Source organism: Oncorhynchus clarkii, chromosome 31 (genome assembly GCF_045791955.1).
Source record: "Oncorhynchus clarkii lewisi isolate Uvic-CL-2024 chromosome 31, UVic_Ocla_1.0, whole genome shotgun sequence".
In the NCBI taxonomy this organism is placed as follows: domain Eukaryota; kingdom Metazoa; phylum Chordata; class Actinopteri; order Salmoniformes; family Salmonidae; genus Oncorhynchus; species Oncorhynchus clarkii.
This window is the reverse complement of record NC_092177.1, coordinates 43,050,352-43,068,884: the sequence shown is the minus strand read 5'-3', so window position 1 is coordinate 43,068,884 and position 18,533 is coordinate 43,050,352. Positions and strand designations below refer to the sequence as shown.

At 41.8% G+C, this 18,533-nt stretch overlaps 1 protein-coding gene across 4 annotated transcripts in view; it reads left to right on the top strand.

The window, feature by feature from the left end:
* LOC139390674 (ecto-NOX disulfide-thiol exchanger 2-like) overlaps nt 1–18,533 on the top strand; it is a 267,211-nt gene that overhangs the window by 206,759 nt on the left and 41,919 nt on the right. For all 4 annotated transcript variants that reach the window (XR_011629531.1, XR_011629530.1, XM_071137950.1 and 1 more), the window contains exons 8-9: nt 3,990–4,096; nt 10,688–10,793. Coding sequence is in view for 2 of the 4 variants with exons in the window: in XM_071137950.1 (XP_070994051.1) it covers nt 3,990–4,096; nt 10,688–10,793 (213 nt within the window). In the remaining 2 variants the exon portion in view is untranslated. The remainder of the gene's footprint in view (nt 1–3,989; nt 4,097–10,687; nt 10,794–18,533) is intronic.

The window sequence follows — 18,533 nt, the reverse complement described above, 5'->3', positions numbered from 1 at the left end:
TACACATGGAATAAACAAACATATAGTCAATAATACAGTGTGTGCAAATGTGATCGACTATCGAGGGTCGCTATGGGGGCGCAATCGGGCGATGTAGGCTTGTACACAATTGCCCAACCTAGTTTTAGGAACGTCAGGCAGGATTTAGGCTACCAACTGCCTAGCTAGTTGTAGCTCAGTCTTGGGTTCAATGATCATGTTCCCGCGCTGACTGACTGTGTGGAGGCTCATTGATTTAACTTTACGCTAGCCTACATGATACACTAGTAAAGTAATAAAATGTATAGCTGTTGGCTATATTAGCCACGACTTACCGTTCTTTGTGCAGCTTCAAATGTCGAACAAAGTTGGAAATTGTTGCGCCTCAATCTGCAATTTTCTTCCTGCATGTTTTGCAAGTTCCAATCCAAAAACCATTGTCTTTATATCATCTTTCCAAGGGCTCAATCTGAATTCAGCCGCCAACGTTCCTCTGCACTGCCACGCACAATTTGATTGGCTGCTGTCCGATTCCAATTTTAATCCGTTAAATGAAGAGTTGATGCGCTGCACACTTTTTTTTTAATAGCATCGTTTTTAATATTTAGGCTTGGGGAGGGTATCGAGTCAGAAGGCTCAAGTCCAAGTTAAGTCATGAGTCATTGGTGTTAAAGTCAAAGTCGAGTCCAAGTCATCATATTTGTGACTTGAGTCTGACGCGAGTCCAAGTCATGTGACTCGAGCCCACACCTCTGGTATCATTATCATTCTGAGCGCCAACTAGGGAACTCTTTAAGCTTGAGGCGGGACTACTCTGGGGCATGTTGGTAGTCTACAGATGTAACACTTGTTTGTCAGCCGTTGAGTCGTTCAGCTGTAAACTCCTGTGCTTCAATAGACATCATCCCAAAGGGAGCAGACATAGTTTTATAAACCTGCTTTAACCTTCTCTGTGGCAGTCTCTCTGTATCCCACAGCTGTGACAGGCGTGACACTAAGAACCAAGGATATAACACACTCCCATACCTGCCGGGGGGATTAGAGATATCCATGTCTGAGGTTGCAGGAGACCTGTGATGGGCGGAGCTACCTCTCACAAGGACTATATGAACGCGCTCGAGTGATCATTGAATGGCGATGATCTGTCATTGGGCCTGTGAAATATTGATATCACATACAGTAACTTATGAACTGAGTACTCTTTCTATTGTAGGATTCATGAAACCCCGCTTCAATGGCTCTCGCTTTTGAGTATGATTGACACCAACACAATCGCCACAGATAGACATAACGATAATCACATAGACATAACAATCATCACAGACAGACATATAAACAAAGCAATCATCAGAGATAATAAAATGCGTAGCAAAGAAACACCAACTCTGTAGCCACTCAATGCACTCTAAATTCTTACAAAAAGCATGCTGTTGTATACCTCTTGTGTGTTAAACTAGTATTTAGGAGCAATGTTTATTTGATGATAAAGAAGGTACGTTTGTTTTTTGGCCCCGCAAGTACAGAATCTAGTGCTGCATGTAGAAATAGTCCAGTGAAATCTCCCCCCCCAAAGGTCTGACACAAACTCCTCTAGTGGACGTTAGCCTGCGTTAGCCAGTGGTCGGCTGATCTGAAGGAACCCATAGCCATATAATCAAAGTAAGTAACACCTCTCTACATGAAAACAAATGGAAGCAATTAAATGAGTCATATCGATGATTGAAAAGGTCAAAAGGGAAAATGTATAGCTGACCTGATTCACAACTGCCAATGCTAAGAGCATGCAGGAGTTCAGATGTCTTTGGTGATACACCACCTACAGTAGTGTGTTAGCATGGACATTGAGATGGAGCACATAATTGGTTTTCTTTATACAGTGATGTATCTGAAAGAACAACGTGGGTCTCTCTCTTGTTCTCTTTTAAAGTCCACCCTCCTCCATCACAATAATCCATACAAACAGGTATTTCTATTCAGGAGTTTGTCTGCGGTTTCACCCTTACAAATGTCAACACAGACTTTGGTGTCCTGGGAGGCAGGGATACACTGTCGTTCCGTGAACAAAGCCACATCCATATTTACCAGGCTTTCTCACAGCTGCACATTTGAATACATAGACATGTTGTTTCCAAATGTAATATAATTCAATATCACATATCCCTCCATTTGGCATTTGGTTGTTGTCACCTTGAATGGAATGGTTTCTTTAAAAAGCCTGCTCTGAAGCAGGTTATTCAAACAGGGGATGTGTCCAAAATGGCACCCTATTCCCTATATAGTGCACTGCTTTTGACCAGAGTCCTGCTTCGTATTTCACTCAGGATGATCTTTATTGAAGATCACAGCTAGATTTGGATCTGTGTCCATCATGTTTGGTGGATTTTAGTTTGTCTTTTTGCCACTGCATATTTAATCTACAAGATAAACCTGGTTGACAGATAGTTAATGGCCTCATTTAGAAATGCTGGCACAACTCTAGCTGGAGTTCTACAAATAACAACAAAGAACATACACTTATCCATCAGCTATCTCTCGGGCTCTCGGCCACAACCTATACTTTGCTCTCCCCTTCCTTCCCCATCAATCTCTTCCATCAAATGAAGGATTCTGAGAAGACACTACTGATCTAGACACGTACCTCTCACTCCACCATTTCTTCCCTCTCTACCTCCCTCCCTGTCAAGGCCACAACTGTGGTGGCCCTATTTAGATCATTAAGACCCCTTTGGCAAAAAGAGAAACCCTTTAACATGACCTGTTCCGATGTAAAGCTGTGGTAAAACTGTGGGAGTGTTCATCTTCCACATTGGACTTCATAGATTGGAAAGCAGACCAGTTCTTTAATATTGTATATTATGAGTTGTTGAACATTTATTGAACTATGTCTTGTGTGAGTACTCTGTCTGGACAATCTGTGACTATGCTGCATTATATCAACAGGTGAGTAAATGGGTCATTCTGACACACACACACTCAACCATACACATATACACTACACTCACACACATTTAATTATGAGAAACGAAAAGTGTTATGACAATTAGTACAGTCTCAAAATCTCTAGCTCAATCTATTTTCACATATTGAGTAATTTTCTCCATTGCTCTGGGTTCACACACTGAGCGTGTTCTCGTAACTAATCTGAGGCTGGTTGTTAATACCAGGCCCAGCTGTCAATCACAGGAGTGATTAGGAGGGTGTGATGAACAGACACGTGTCTTACACCAGCCCTGAATCAAAGCTGTCATCTTACTCAGGCTCAGGGATATGACCACTCAGCCCTTCTATCTAACCCACGATAAGAACAGTAATGAGGAGAGCCAAGTTGTATCCCAAATTGCACCTTGTTCCGGTGGGCACTACATTTGACCAGAGGCCTATGGGCACTGCTTAGGGAATAGGTTGCCACACAGCCCCAGTCTCAGAAACAGGCTTTAGACACAGAGACAGCCTTTGATTGTGGCCTTCAGAGCGTCTGAGAGTCGTCGAAGATGAGATGTGTTGTAATTAAAAACAGGAGAGGCTTTAGACGAAAAGAGTGTTTCAGTTAGTGGTAGAGACTTTACTTTGATCTCTTGATAAGATCTCTGTCCCTTCAGAGAATTCCCTTGTTCTACAGTCAATCTCTACTGAGTCTGTATCACTGTGGAGGAGGGGAGAGAAAGAGGAGCAGATAGTGTGCATGGGCACGTGCGTGTGTGTGCAAGCAAGTGTGTGAGGCCATGGTCAGGGCAGGGGTGTGTGTGAATAGAGCAGGAGCCTGCTGCTAGCCGTCTGATCTTCCTGTTGCGTTTTTAGGACGGGCTCTCCGTGATCACCTCGAGGCGGGGTGACTCGCGACTCTGACCCAGAGCTGTACTATACTGTATAGAACAGAAAATAACAGTAAAAACACATCAACATACAGTAAGGTGTCTTCCTACCTGATTCCACTTTCTCACTCCTCTGCTCCTTCCCACCCGCCCTCTCTCTCTCTGGATGGTAACTGGCCCCTGCATCCCCTGCTACAGTTGAGCAGATTGTGTCTGTATTCCACGCTGCTTCCAAACAAAAGGCATGGGACCATTTCTCCAAAGCTCAACGCAAGAATCTGGACGTGTGGCGCAAGCAAGCAGAGGTTGGTCCTTTTACTTTTTCTACAATTATTTAAGCATTCTATTCATTTGGTGAAGTGCAGTATAGTCTCCATATTATTGTGTCCTTTATGTGAACAATATGTAAACAACTCTCCAGTATTCCAGCCTCCAACTACCTTTTGTGAAATTCATGGTGTTGTCTTGGCAGGATGATTTGTGTTGGAGTATTAAAAGCAAACACTAGCTTTAAAACAAGGCTTAACATTAGCCTTAGCTTAATTTAAATGGTAAAAAGAACTGGTCCTAAAATGGAACCTTGTGGTATTCTTTAAGTATTATAAAGGAACTGAGATTGTAGAACATCAACATTAAGTACTAGCCTAAGAGGTAAATACTAGAGCTAGCCTAATAAACACAGGATGAAGGCTAGGCTACACCCAGTCTCTCTACCTAGTTCAGTCCCAGAGTAGGAGCTCCAGGTACAGGCTACTTACCCCTCTCTCCTCTGAAGGGAGTCCAGTCCGGTGAGTGCTCAGTCTCACTGCCAGGAACAGGTAACGGTAGACTCACCCTTTAACTCAACCAAAGTACACTGGATCTCTTTTTACATAACACCTCAAAACACACGTATGTTTTCTTTATTTTATGACTCTCTCATTGTGCTCTCTCATCCAGTAGGTGAACAAATAACCTACTTTAATGTTTTGTTTCGTGTAAAATGTAGGTCATGCTCAGATTTGTTCTCTATTTTCTTCGTTGTTTCCAACAAATGCTGCATTAATTACCACAAACACGTTTCCCACTTTAATTGAGGGTGTTCAAGTGTGGCGCTGCTGTCATTTTAGGGCCAAACGGGTAAGTTTGATCTGGGTATAAATCTCTGAGGCCACCAATGTGTAAACAGCAGATATGGTGTATAATTAACAGCCTAATCTCTATCTCACAGTAACACTGACACGGTCACCGTGGATCACAGGCTGGAGACGGTGTAGCTCTTCTATGGAGATCCTAGTGCAGGAGATATATTACAAACTAGTTGAACAGACTCATTACAAACTGTTGATGCACGGTGGCAGTGTATAGGTGTTCTGTAAAGTGAGAATCATTTTTATGTGCAGGTCATGTGTAACTGACGGTATACAATTTGATGGGTTGGTAGCTGTGTGTTTGGGTGAGTGTATATCATGATGGACTCAATCAGAGGTATAGCTGGTATGTCTTGATCTCAGACTGTAGAGACTCTTCTGCTCTAAAGGTAGGTGTGAGGTGGTGTGTGTAGACTAGTGACATCACTCCTCACTAAGAAGAAAATTACAATTATGCCTAATTTACCCCTTGCGTGTATATAAGCAACACAAGAACCCAAGTTCATTATTGCAGGGTTGCACTTGTCTGTGTACGTTTGCTATGTAACTATGCAGGACCACAGTTTTGCATAGGTCATTGTAATTCTTGTGTTGGGTACTGACTAGGGTAAAAATTAGGCTTAATACACATAAACATGACATCGCCTGTTTATTTTTCACAGCATGGAGCTAAAACATCCCTACACACAAAAACACAGTTGCAATATAATACAGTACAATCCTAATGACACCAGGAATAGAACTCTGGTGAGTCAACAACTCATACTGAGAACTGGAAGTGCCTCTTTGTGTATAGATGCATATTAACACTCTACTGTTGGCTATGAATATTCAGTTATTGTGATCCAGCAACACTATTCCCTGCAGAATCATAAACATGCGTATGGTGATACCTGGAACTGAGCTCTTAACACAGATGTATCACCTTCTGTTGTAAGTGTAGATGGCTTAACGCAGCTTCACCCTGTCATATACTACTGTCAATGGACATCTCTGTCGTCACCAGGGCCAATCTTCTACTGTTCTACTGGACATAATCTCTGTCGTCACAAGGGCCAATCATCTACTGTTCTACTGGACATCATCTCTGTCGTCGCAAGGGCCAATCTTCTACTGTTCTACTGGACATAATCTCTGTCGTCACAAGGGCCAATCTTCTATTGTTCTACTGATTTTGTCAGACCTTGAGTCTCAGGGATCAAGTCCTTGGAGGAATATTAGAGCTCTCTTATTGGAAGTTTATTTATTGATAGACAATGTCTTTCAATGCAGAAAGACTGTTGTGGCGTGTGTGTGTCACTGTGCTGTAAATGGAGAACAGTGATGTAGCAGTCACACAGTTATCCAGCAAAAATATTCCAACATTTCCCCCAAATTCCTAGGTTTTCCAGAAATCCTAGTTGGACGATTCCAGATTTCCTGTTTCTTCCATACTGATTCCAGAAATCTTCCAACCAGGAAGTGTTTTCCCACCCTACAGCAGTATCTTTATTGAAGGTCTGTTCTGTATTTGTCAGACAACAGGATGCACAGAATAGCAGGACTGAAAGAGTGCAGAAGTTTCCCTGTCAGTCTGAAACGATCACAACAAACATCTGCTAGCTTCCATCCATTCATTTATCCATTTGCCTCCTCACACAGTCACTCATCCATTTACCTTATTTATCCATTTACCTATTCAGATCCAGCCATCTATCCATTCCACGAAATGGGTGCCTTTTGCTTCCCTTTGATATTTTAAGTAGAAATTATGCACTGATACTGAATTTTAAAAGCTTGTTATTTTAAATGAAGTGCATGTTAATATACACCACATGGATCATTTAATAAATCTGATTTTTCTTTACACGAATAAAGACACGTCAACCCTCTTTGCCCAATTCATTTGAGGAAAACTTTACTTTATTAAACTTTCATTATGTGTGAAACATGTATCATTCTTAATTTCGTGAACACCATATGGTCCAGTGCTCTTCACCGCATGAGGAGTAATGGCCGAGGAGGAATGGTCCCACAGTAACTTAATAGGTTTGATATTATATATCAGTGTATTTGTACAAGAGATACTTGATCAATGAGAAAATGTTGGATTTATCGCAAACATGCCTTTAAATAATATACTGAAAGAAATATGAATGCAACATGCAACAATTTCAATGATTTTTTTGAGTTACAGCTCATATGGAAATCAGTCATTTGATATAAATTAATTAGGCCCTAATCTATGGATTTTACATGACTGAGAATACAGATATGCATCTGTTGGTCACAGATACACTGTATATACAAACGTATGTGGACACCCCTTCAAATGAGTGGATTCGGCTATTTCAGCCACACCCGTTGCTGACAGATGTATAAAACACAGCCATGCAATCTCCATAGACAAGCATTTGCGGTATAATGGCCTTACTGAAGAGCTCAGTGACTTTCAAAGTGGCACTGTCATAGGATGCCACCTTTCCAAAAAGTCAGTTCGTCAAATTTCTGCCCTGCTAGAGCTGCCCCGGTCAACTAAGTGCTGCTATTGTGAAATCTTTATTTGCCACATGCTCCGAATACAAGTGTAGACTTCACCATGAAATGCTTTCTTGCAAGCCCTTAACCAACAGTGCAGTTCAACACTTTACATGTTGGGTTTATCTTTTTATTCAGTGTAGTTACGCAGTTGCATAAGTGTCTGTGACAGGGTTGACAGTGTGCAGATAAAATGCTCTTAGTTCATAGATTTTAATGCATGTGATGGGGAAAAGTGTTTTTCCATAGGCTAAACATATCCTACATGCAATAGAAAGTTGAACGAAAATATATTTTAAAGTTAATTTCTTTAAAATGTACAGGTCCAAAAGGCACCTATATGTGGAACAACCCAACACATCTATCCATCTCTCAACTACACATATTTGTCTTCTGGTACAGGGTTTCCCAACTGTACCAGAAGACAGCCGGTTATTGTCATACATAAGACTGCCGGTCTCGTTGTGATTGACCGTTAGTTAACATAAACACGTTTAGTATCTCCAGGCCTCCGCTCATACAAGCAGATGTGTAGCTTTGTAATATGTATAAAAGTCTAAATAAATTGAATACACACCATCACGATAAATCCAATATTTATTTTTGTCAGGTCTGAAGAAACATGATATGAACATTTTTTTTTTCAGAAGAAGGGAATATGAGTTGGCCAACTGTATGTTATCTGGCTATGCTCCATGTCGGTTCGTTTAGCTGACAAGATATGCTTATAAGTCCCACACCATTATTTTATGTTATTTGATTTTATAGTAAGAAGAATGTAATTGAATTTAGCTGAATAAAATAGAAATATATATATTTTTCCTCATATGAAGTGTCAATGTTGAGCATAAAAGTGATCATTTGAAACAGGTCCTTATACTCGAGATTTAGAGTTATTTGGCAACTTTAGTTGTGAATGATGCAATCCTTAGAATGTCTTAGAAATCAAAACGTATATGGGCTACATGATTCTATTGATGATTTGAGAAAGTAGCAAAAAAAAGCTTGCTCTCTGTTCCTTGACTTAGGCTGCACAGCTGTCCTCTGCACAGCTGAACCCCCCCCCCCCCACCCCCCCCCCCCCTTCCATTTGTTTTGTACACTGTTGCTACTCGCTGTTTATTATCTATGCATAGTCACTTCACCCCTACCTACATGTACAAATTACTTCTAACCTGTACCCCCACACACTGACTCGGTACTGGTACCCCCTGTATATAGCCTCATTATTGTTATGTTATTCTGTTACTTTTTATAATTTTTTACTTTAGTTTATTTGGTAAATATTTTCTTAACTCTTCTTGAACTGCACTGTTGGTTAAGAGCTGGTAAGTAAGCAATTCACGGTAAGGTCTACACTTGTACTCGGTGCATGTGACAAATAAAGTTTGATTTTATCAAGAGATCATATTTTCACCCATCAGAATATTCTCAGTTTATTATTTTTATTTACTAGTATGTAAAATTTGTTTTGATTATGAATGGTCCAATTCACCTTCAGCTCCAATCCACTGTGACTCTGCCCAGGAAATAGACCCAAACAAAAAGCTTATTTCTCTCAAATGTTGTGCACAAATGTGTTTACATCCCTGTCAGTGAACATGTCTCCTTTACCAAGGTAATACATCCACCTGACAGGTTTGGCAAATGAAGAAGCTGATTAAACAGCATGATCATTACACAGGTGCATCTTGTGCTGGGGACAATAAAAGGCCATTCTAAAATGTGCAGTTTTGTCACACAACACAATGCCACAGATGTCTCAAGTTTTGAAGGAGCATGCAATTGGCATGCTGACTGCAGGAACGTCCACCAGAGCTGTTGCCAGATAATTTAAAATACATTTCTCTAAGCCGCCTCCAACATTGTTTTCGAGAATTTGGCAGTACGTTCAACTGGCCTCACAACCTCAGACCACGTGTAACCACACCAGCCCAGGACCTCCACATCCAGCCACCCGGACAGCTGATGAAACTGTGGGTTTGCACAACCGAAGAATATCTGCACAAACTGTCAGAATGCTTCTCAGGGAAGCTCATCTGCATGCACGTAGTCCTCACTAGGGTCTTGACCCGACAGCAGTTCCTCATCGTAACCGACTTCAGTGGGCAAATGCTAACCTTCGATGGACCACTGGCATGCTGGAGAAGTATGCTCTTCATGGATGAATGCCGGTTTCAACTTTATCGAGCAGATGGCAGACAGTGTTTATGGCATCGTGTGGGCAAGCGGTTTGCTGATGTCAACATTGTGAATGAAGTGGTGGTGGTGGGGTTATGGTATGGGCATGCATAAGCTATGGACAACGAACACAATTGCACAAATTGATGTCAATTTGAATGCACAGAGATACTGTGATTAGATTATTCCGCAGCCATCACCTCAAAATTTCAGCATTACGATGTACGGCAAACATTGCAAGAATCTCTACACAATTCTTGGAAGCTGTAAATGTTCCAGTTCTTCCATGGCCTGCCTACTCAGACATGTCACCCATTGAACACGTTTGGGATGCTCTGGATCGGTGTGTACGACAACGTGTTCCAGTTCCTGCCAATATCCAGCAACTTCGCACAGCCATTGAAGTGGAGTGGGACAACTTTCCACAGGCCACATTCAACAGCCTGATCGACTCTATGTGAAGGAGATGTGTCACGCTGCATCAGGCAAAAGGTGCTCACACCAGATGCTAACAGGTTTTCTGATCCACGGCCCTACCTTTTTTTTAACGTACAGTATCTGTGACCAAAAGATGCATATCTGTATTCTCAGTCATGAAATCCATAGATTAGGGCCTAATGAGTTAATTTCCATTGAAGTGTAGCTTGTAGCAGTGTAACTCGATCTGATGGAATGGCTTGTCCGGCACTGAGACCTGCCATCATGTCTTATCTCATCTCCACTCCTCATGCTCTCTGTGTATCGCTCTGGGTAGAAGTTGCCTTTAGGTACAGCTCTAGGATCAGCTCACCCTCTCAATATCCCAAACGTACCGATATAGATGGAAAGCAAATCTGAACCTTAAATCAGTTTGCACGGGCAACTTCAACCACTGTGTGTGTGTGTGTGTGTGTGTGTGCGTGTGCGTGTGTGTGCGTGTGTGCATGAGTGTCTGTGAACTTTCAAGTGTATCTATCTGAATGTGTGCGTGTGTGTGTTTGAGCCATGTCTGCAGCCAGGCTACCCAGGAGGAGTTTGTTCAGAAGGAACATTGTCATAATCCTGTTTTGTTGTGTTGTTTCCCTCCAGGAGATCAGAAACATGCAGAATGAAGAGCTGATGGGGATCAGACTAGAGGAGGAAATGGAGATGTCTGACGATGACATGGAGGATACACACAACCCTGACGAATCAGGTACACACACACACTACACACACACCTGATATAAAAACTAACATTAACTACACACACACCACACACACTTTCGGGATATGGTGGCTTCCTTTTCTTCTTAGTTGTAGAATAGATCTGTAGCACAGCCCTCTGTCTCAGTGTCATCAGCTCATTCACTCTCTAAATGGACAAATTAAGTTGGAGAGGAGACCATGCAGAGACAATATAACGGGCTTCTCCAGGCTGAGTGTGTACGCGTGTGTACTTGTAGAACTGTGTGTGCGTGCGTGCCACTCTAATTGGGGATGCTCACAGCTGGAACCGTGTGTGTGTGTGCGCATACTTGTACACTTAAGTGTGTGTGTGTGTGTGTGTGAGAGAGTCAGAGAGAGAGAGAGAGTGTGTGTGTGCATGGCTGGTAGACACTCTGAGACAACTATCAATCATCCAGTAGCCCTTCTCTAAAGCACCTTTATGGCAAAATAACAGGTCATATATCAATATGGAGCAGGGGTGACAAACATATGGCCTACGGGTCCAATACAGTGGGGGATTAGCTCATCTAGACTAAAACTAAATCGAAACTGTGTAGAAATGATAATGGACCTACATTCATACTGTTTATTGACTATGCCCAGCTCACTAATACAGTGTTTCCTCTGCAGTCATTTAGCTGTGGCGCTGCGCCACGGCAAAATCATTGCCGCCACGGCAAAAAAACATTAACAAATCTTTCTGCTGAGGTGTACTTTGAAGATACTGGAACAGTCCACAATTAATTTTCCTTTGCAAACAAAATAAGTAATGACCTATCCGGCTTGTTGTGATTGTTGTGTGAGAGAAATATTCCTTGAGGCGCATTCAAGAGTGCCATAAGGAGGGAAATTCAAGAATTGAATAAAGGCTGCAAAAATAGGCTTCCTTTATTTAGCTGGTTACTAAACCTTTACCAGCGCACCGGTTTACACTTGATTTGGACTGCGTATGGTCTAATGAAGGAAAGTCTGAATAAATGTAATAATTAACTGATAATTAACTGAATTATTGAAAATTAATCGGCCTACCTGCTTGCACTTTGTGCAGGCTGTGTATCCATCTACCGCATTGTCCTTCCAAACTAGGGATTTCACTCTAGCAGCACCTGTTTCCACGATAGTGTCGTAGCCTATTCCCTTATCATAACCATTCTTTTTTTTCTCCGGTTAGGCCTACATTAGTCATTTTCGGTTGAGATAAGCTATCCAGGGAAAGTAATCTGGGTAACGTGTCATATTCTCACTGGAGAGAGGGAAATAAACTCTGCGAGTGGACATATTAGAACGTTTTAGCACCACACGAGTAAGGGACAGTTCCCAGGTCCACACCCACTCATGGATGAGTGGCTGGTAGCCTTATGTCTGCCTCAATGCTTATAGAATGGAATTCGCAACACAACAAGCTACTGGGTTTTTTCAAAGTCTTATCTTGATTTAAAATGTTTCCAACCCGCAATGTAATTGTTCTGAACCTAGAGCCGTCCCAAGGGTTGAAAGAATGTTGTCGTTCCACCTGTCAGCGGATTATTTTGCGGCTCACCAACGGGTAACTGTGGGTATCCGACCCCATGCAGGACTCTACTAATGATTAGCCCAATAGGGTAAATGCAGATAGGCAACCCCATGCTTCAACCAATTTATTTATAGCCACTTTGCTGCTAGTGGACCACGCATATAGCCTACCATGCTATATGCGTGGTCCAACATGTTAATAATTTGTAAAAATAATTTACCAACTTCTGGAGGTGGACATTTTATTTCCACCTTTTCAGACCCCAAAAACAGTTCAACCCGTCCTCTCTGCAACCTTTTCCCCCCACTGCTAAACATTTTTCCAGAGGATACACTGAGCTAATAATAGCTGAAATGAAAAGTAGACCGTCAGGGAGCACAGAAAATACCAAAAACGACTGATTGAGGAATATTATTTGTACATTTTGAAGGAAATATAATGGAAAAAATATGTTTTTATCCTGAAAAGCTGCCCAGTCCTTAACGATTACAAGCATACACACAATATGAAGCAGCCAACACTATGCTTAAAATATGGAGAGTAGTGCTCAGTAATGTGTTGTGATGGATTTTCCCCTAACATAAAGCTTTGTATTCAGGACAAAAGTAAATTGATTTGCCAAATTTTTTTGCAGTATTACCTTAGTGCCCTGTTGCACAAAGTGTCATGACGTGACAGTTTTTTATCGAATAATTACCTACTATGTTTGTTCGTGGATTAAATTAATCATGTAACATTTAACTCATTAGGAATTTGGGGCACCACAGGAGAAGTTGTTTACCGAGTTACCGTCTCCCGAATTAACTCAAGAATATACAGTTGAAGTCAGAAGTTTACATACACTTAGGTTGGAGTCATTAAAACTGGGTTTTCAACCACTCCACAAATTTCTTGTTAACAAACTATAGTTTTGGCAAGTCGGTTAGGACATCTACTTTGTGAATGACACAAGTAATTTTTCCAACAATTGTTTACAGACTGATTATTTCACATAATTCACTTTTCCAGTGGGTCAGAAGTGTACATACACTAAATTGACTGTGCCTTTAAACAGCTTGGAAAATTCCAGAAAATGTCATGGCTTTAGAAGCCAATTGGAGGTGTACCTGTGGATGTATTTCAAGGCCTACCTTCAAACCCAGTGCCTCTTTGCTTGACATCATGGGAAAATCTAAAGAAATCAGACCTCAGAAAAAAATGTAGACCTCCACAAGTCTGGTTCATCCTTGGAAGCAATTTCCAAACGCCTGAAGGTGCCACATTCATCTGTACAAACAATAGTACATTTCACATAAACACTATGGGACCACGCAGCCGTTATATCACTCAGGAAGAAGCCATGTTCTGTCTCCTAGAGATGAACTTACTTTGGTGCGAAAAGTGCAAATCAATCCCAAAACAACAGCAAAGGACCTTGTGAAGATGCTGAAGGAAACAGGTACAAAAGTATCTATATCCACAGCAAAACAGTAAAATGTCCTCCTCTGGTCTGATGAAACAAAAATAGAACTGTTTGGCTATAATGACCATTGTTATGTTTACTTATTGTGGGAAACTTGTGGAAGGCTACCCGAAATACTAATTGAGTGTATGTAAACGTCTGACCCACTGGGAATGTGATGAAATAAATAAAAGATTAAATAAATCACTGCTATTATTCTGACATTTCACATTCTTAAAATAAAGTGGTGATCCTAAGTGACCTAAGACAGGGAATTTTTACAAGTACTAAATGTCAGGAATTGTGAAAAACAGAGTTTAAATGTATTTGGCTAAGGTGTATGTAAACTTCTGACTTCAACTGTATGTTTATCGATTACAGTCACTAATTGATAATTTCCTCATATCAGTATCATTCTGAACGTCGCAGACTTCTTAAATCTGCACAAACCCGAGTCTTTATGATCATTCCGTACCACACAAATTGATTTGATTATTTATTTACTAACAAACTAAATGATAACACAAGATACACACACACACCGTATAGGTATTTTGATTAGAAACTTAATAAGTTTAGACAACAATATGACACTTGTTACACAAGATGGAGAGTTAAAGAGAGAGAGAAAACAAGAGAGAAAGAGAGGCAACACTTGTATACACTCACAGTAACCCTAATACCTGCCCCGAATGCCGCTCTTTTGTGTAAGAAGTAATGCATGTATTTACGTGTTGAATGTCTTTGTCTGGTATCTCTGTTGGGCCCAGGCCTTCGTGGAAAGGTTTCCGCTTTGTGAGAAGGGTTTCGATTGGGCCTTCTTCTTCGGATGGCCTTCTCCTTTGTTCTCAGGTGTAAGTCTCTGATTGTTCACAATGTCACAATGTCCTTCTTATTAGTTGTCTGTTTACTTGCACTCATTCTGGAACAGTGGTCTTCTGAGGACGGCTAATCAACCGTGTCGATGATCCCCAGACAGGTGATGAGAGCAGTGTAGGCTACGAGGATTTGAAGAGAATAACCGGATGTTCCTACTTAAATTCACTTTCTTAGATACAGCTACTCAACCGTAGCATTGATTGTTAGAGGTTCATTTGTCTTCAACCTCGTGTTGAGTTCCGGGGTTGTGACAAATGTAGACCTAGCTGCAGCTTGTGGTCCATTTAGTCTGGTATGTTAATTCTTAACTTTAATACCGTCTGTAAAAATGGGGGTGTTTTCGTCTTGCTGACACGCTCTTTGGGCTCCCTGGGGCGTGGATAGTTACGAGGCAAAGTATCCTAATAAATATGAGGTCGTTAGAGAACAAAAAATCACAATCCTATCATCACAAAAACGTTCTCTTCATCCTAGATATTTTCTAGACCACGTAAAGGATGTAAAGCTGATATACACAATGTAAAAGCTCAAGTTACAATGTTTTCGTTATAACGTCTTTATATAATTTTTAATGACATCGTAAAATAGACGTTAATTTTCCATATTCCATCTCTCATCATTCCCAACATTTGGGTGATGAAATGTATTGTCCAGGGTTCATTGTTTGATGTTGAAGTTTTGGGCGTCAAACTCTTCTGTAACAAAAAGACATTTCCATTCACCCATACTAAAGACCAGAAAGGAGTCATCTGCTGCATTACAATATTCGATTGACGTGAGGTGTCATAAAACCACCACATCAATTCCCCCCCCCCCCCCCCCCTCTGCGGGTGAGAGGGTTCTGTAGACGCTGATCCACTGTCCTGATCTTTGGAAATGCTCACACAGAAGCGGCGCTCCTAGTGGCTGGGGACTTTAATGCAGGCAAGCTTAAATCAGTTTTACCAAATTCTTACCAGCATGTCACTGTGGCTTCTGTGCAACCAGGGGAAAAAAAATCCTAGACCACCTTTACTCCACACAGAGATGCATAAAAAGCTCTCCCCCGCCCTCCATTTGGCAGATCTGACCGTAATTCTATCCTCCTGATTCCTGCTTACAAAGCAAAAACTAAAGCAGGAAGTACCAGTGACTCGCTCAATACGGAAGTGGTAAGATGACGTGGATGCTACACTACAGGACTGTTTTGCAAGCACAGGCTGAAATATGTTCTGGGATTAATTTTTTTTTATTATTTTTTTATTTAACCTTTATTTAACCAGGAAGGGCTCATTGAGATTAAAATCTATTTTTCAAGAGCACCCTGGCCAAGATAGGCAGCACCAAGACATTCCAAAACAATTACAGACAGACATGAAAAACTACAAGTAATCTAGTAAAAACCATTGAATTCACAAGAGTATAAAACAGCAAATTAAAAGCATTGACACGTCAGGGAATCAGCCTCAAAATCCTTCATCGGTGATTTAAAAACAATAATCGTAAACAAGTTCTTCCAGTTTAAAAGTATTTTGTAAGGTGTTCCAAGATGATGGCGCAGAGTACATAAAAGCCCTTTTACCAAATTCAGTTCAGACATTTGGAACAGTTAGCAGGATAAAGTCCAGCGAACGAAGAAAGTACCCACCACATTTCTGAACAATAAAAACGCACAAATAAAAAGGTAGTAAACCCAAAATGACTTTGTAAATAAAAGTATACCAGTGACTGAGCCTACGAGTGACTAGAGAAGGCCAGCCAACCCTGGTATACAAAGTGCAGTGGTGTGTAAGGGTTTTGCAGTTTAAAATAAATCTCAAAGTGCCATGGTAAATAGTGTCAATTGATCTCAAACACTGAGCGGAAGCATTCATATATAAAATATCCCCATCCAATGGCATTGAGGAATACACCACCTCAGTCATCGGCTTCATCAATAAGTGCATCCCCACAGTGACTGTACCTGCATATCCCGACCAGAAGCCATGGATTACAGGCAACAACCGCATCGAGTTAAAGGCTAGAGCTGCCGCTTTCAAGAAGCGGGAGACTGATCCGGACGCTTATAAGAAATCCCGCTATCCCCTCAGACGAACCATCAAACAAGCAAAGCGTCAATACAGGATTAAGATTGAATACTGCTACACCTGCTCTGATGCTCGTCGGATATGGCAGGGCTCGAAAACTATTAAGGACTACAAAGGGAAACTCAGACGTGAGCTGCCCAGTGATGCGAGTCTACCAGACGAGCTAAATGCCTTTTATGCTCGCTTCAAGGCAAGCAACACTGAAGCATGCACGAGAGCACCAGCTGTTCTGGATGACTGTGTGATAACGCTCTCCGTAGCTGATGTGAACAAAACTTTAAACAGGTCAACATTCACAAAGCTGCTGGGCCAGACGGATTACCAGGACGTGTACTCAAAGCATGCGTGGACCAACTGTCAAGTGTCTTCACTGACATTTTCAACCTCTCCCTGACCGAGTCTGTAATACCTACATGTTTCAAGCAGACCACCATAGTCCCTGTGCCCAAGGAAGCGAAGCTAACCTGCCTAAATGATTACCGCCTGTGGTACTCATGTCGGTAGCCATGAAGTGCTTTGAAAGGCTGGTCATGGCTCACATCAACAGCATCCTCCCAGACACCCTAGACCCACTCCAATTTGCGTACCACCCCAACAGATCCACAGATGACAAAATCTCAATCGCACTCCACACTGCCCTTTCTCACCTGGATAAAAGGAACACCTATTTGAGAATGCTGTTCATTGACTACAGCTCAGCGTTCAACAACATAGTGCCCACGTAGCTCATCACTAAGCTAAGGACTGGGACAAAACACCTCCCTCTGCAACTGGATCCTGGACTTCCTGACGAGCTGCCCCCAGGCTGATCCAGCTGATCCTTAACACTGGGGCCCCTCAGGGGTGTTTACTTAGCCCCCTCCTGTATTCCCTGTTCACCCACGACTGTGTGGCCAAACACAACTCCAACACCATCATTAAGTTTGCTGATGACACAACAGTGTCGACAAAGATGAGGCGGCCTATAGGGAGAAGGTCAGAGAACTGGCAGCGTGGTGCCAGGACAACAGCCTCTCCCTCAATGTGAGCAACACAAAGGAGCTGATCGTGGACTACAGGAAAAGGCGGGCCGAACAGGCCCCCATTAACATCGACGGGGCTGTGGTGTCCACATCAACAACTAACTATAATGGTCCAATACATACCAAGACAGTCATGAAGAGGGCACACCAAAACATTTTCCCCCTCAGGAGACTGAAAAGATTTGGCATGGGTCCCCAGATCCTCAAAAGGTTCTACAGCTGCACCTGACCAGTTGCATCAGTAGGGCATCCTGACCAGTTGCATCACCGCCTGTACTGCAAACGGCCCAGTACATAACTGGGGCCAAGCTTCCTGCCATCCAGGATCTATATACAGTGGCTTGCAAAAGTATTCACCCCCATTTGTCCTATTTTGTTGCCTTACAACCTGAAATTAAAATATATTTTTTTTGGGGGGGGGGGGGGGGGGGGGTGTTGTATCATTTGATTTACACAACATGCCACTTTGAAGATGCAAAATATTTTTTTCGTGTGAAACAAAAAAGAAATAAGACAACAAAAAAAACTGAAAACTTGAGAGTACATAACTATTCAATCCCCACCCCCCTCTATGTCAATACTTTGTAGAGCCACCTTTTGCAGAAATTACAGCTACAAGTCTCTTGAGGTATATAAGCTTGGCACATCCAGCCATGGATTTTTGCCTATTCTACAAAACTGCTCCAGCTCCTTCAAGTTGAATGGGTTCTGCAGGTGTACAGTAAGCTTTACGTCACACCACAGATTCTCAATTGAATTGAGGTCTGGGCTTTGACTAGACCATTACAATACATTTAAATGTTTC